General features: G+C 51.4%; 1 protein-coding gene across 1 annotated transcript; it reads left to right on the top strand.

The window, feature by feature from the left end:
- Nucleotides 1-494: 494 nt before the first annotated feature.
- LOC126108865 (ankyrin repeat domain-containing protein 65-like) lies at nt 495-1308 on the top strand. Its single transcript, XM_049914229.1, has 2 exons — nt 495-592; nt 921-1308. Exons 1-2 carry the CDS (start codon nt 495-497, stop codon nt 1306-1308), a joined length of 486 nt encoding a protein of 161 aa, XP_049770186.1.
- The last annotated feature ends 249 nt before the right edge of the window (nt 1309-1557 follow it).

The following is a 1557-nucleotide window of genomic DNA, read 5'->3' on the forward strand; positions in this document are numbered from 1 at the left end:
ATTCAGCCTCTTCTGCTAATATTTCGGCCGAACACCGTCCCGCCATCTCCAGAGCGAGCCGAGGTGACTGACGCTGCCGCACTGGGTCCGTCCTTTTAAACCCGAGGACCGAACCACTGAATTTATGCGGCTGCACGCCAGAAACTTTATGGAACAGTCCTTACGCCGCGAAAACATTAAGATGGATGACAACTGAGATCGTTCAGATGATTTTGAGCATGATAGCACATGTTAAATACATGTGCGTATGCTATGAGGCCATAAAATGTCACACACACACACACACACACACACACACACACACACACACACAGTTTTTTTATGGGGGTGGTGTTGCCGAGTTGGTGTTTATCTCTCACATGTTTTGAATAAATTGTTGTCTGTGTGTCAGAAAGTTTCTGTGTTTGGTGAGGCTGAATGAAGAAAACTGCCGTTAACTGCAGTGAAATTTTTTTGCCTGCATACCAGGAAAGTGTCTGTTTGAAAACCAGGAGATGGGATTCTTTTTGAGGGTGACCTCTGGCAGTGAAGCTGCAGACAGAGACCAGTGTCAGCTGCAAGAAGCCTGTCCTGTGGTGGAGGTGAGCGACTGGTTAGGTGTAGCGTCCCGAGAGCAGAGGAGCTGACTCGCAGGAATGAGTGTGACAAAATGTGGCAATGAAATTCTTTCAGAGGTTGTATAATGCTATTTGTAATGGACGATGAATGAAGATTTTCTTATGAGGGGGAGAGAACAGATTTGCTGTAATTTAATACATCCACACAATTGCGCACTGTTTTGTAGTGTGGGAGGGGGAATACGGTAGGTTTGTTTCAGGACAATTTGTATTCGCAACAGTTGTTTCCTCGTGTGGCTGTTTTCCTCATTGTGTGTGCTGTGTGTTTGTAGCAGAGAGTGGCAGTTTGTGTGTTTTGTGCAGCAGCCCCTCTGCAGAGGAGAGGGGCAGGAGGCTGGTCCAGGCGGCTGAGCGGGGGGCAGTGGGGGAGCTGAGGGCGCTGCTCGCCGCAGGGGCCGACGTGGGGGTGAGGGACGAGTTGGGGCGGACCGCCCTGCACTGGGCAGCGTGCAGGGGAGACGTCGAGGCGGCGAGGCTGCTGGTGGGGGCGGGGGCGGCGGTGGACGCCAGGGATGACTTTCGGTGGACGCCGCTGCATCACGCGACATTCTGTGGCCAGGAAGAAGTGGCGGCTGCGCTGCTCGCCGCGGGTGCCGACAGGGGGGCCACAACTGGTGATGGTGGTGGGCGGACAGCGCTGGACCTCGCCAGGCAGTACAACAGGAGGCGGCTGGTGGAGATGCTGTCATGAGGCAGCCAGTCCAGCGAACTCTGTGCAAAAAAACAGGAACTGAAAGAGTTTGTACGAGAGCAATATTCATAATTTTTTAAATAAAGATCCAAAAAAGTCAATCCTATTGTGACTCACGAATTTCACCCCTCCTCAAGTAACGTACAGCACACACATACTCTAAGGAACGCTGTAGCAAAACCCAGACAACGCCAGATAACAGCAAAATAATTCAGGTAACAACGGACAGTCCTTCTCTCAAGAAAAATG

The sequence above is a fragment of the Schistocerca cancellata genome, chromosome 11, assembly GCF_023864275.1.
Source record: "Schistocerca cancellata isolate TAMUIC-IGC-003103 chromosome 11, iqSchCanc2.1, whole genome shotgun sequence".
In the NCBI taxonomy this organism is placed as follows: Eukaryota; Metazoa; Arthropoda; class Insecta; order Orthoptera; family Acrididae; genus Schistocerca; species Schistocerca cancellata.

Coding starts and splice junctions, on each gene's coding strand:
- LOC126108865 (XM_049914229.1), top strand. CDS start 495: ATGGGATTCTTTTTGAGGGTGACCTCTGGCAGTGAAGCTGCAGACAGA. Junction 593..920: donor GTGGTGGAGGTGAGCGACTG/GTTAGGTGTAGC, acceptor TGTTTTGTGCAG/CAGCCCCTCTGCAGAGGAGA.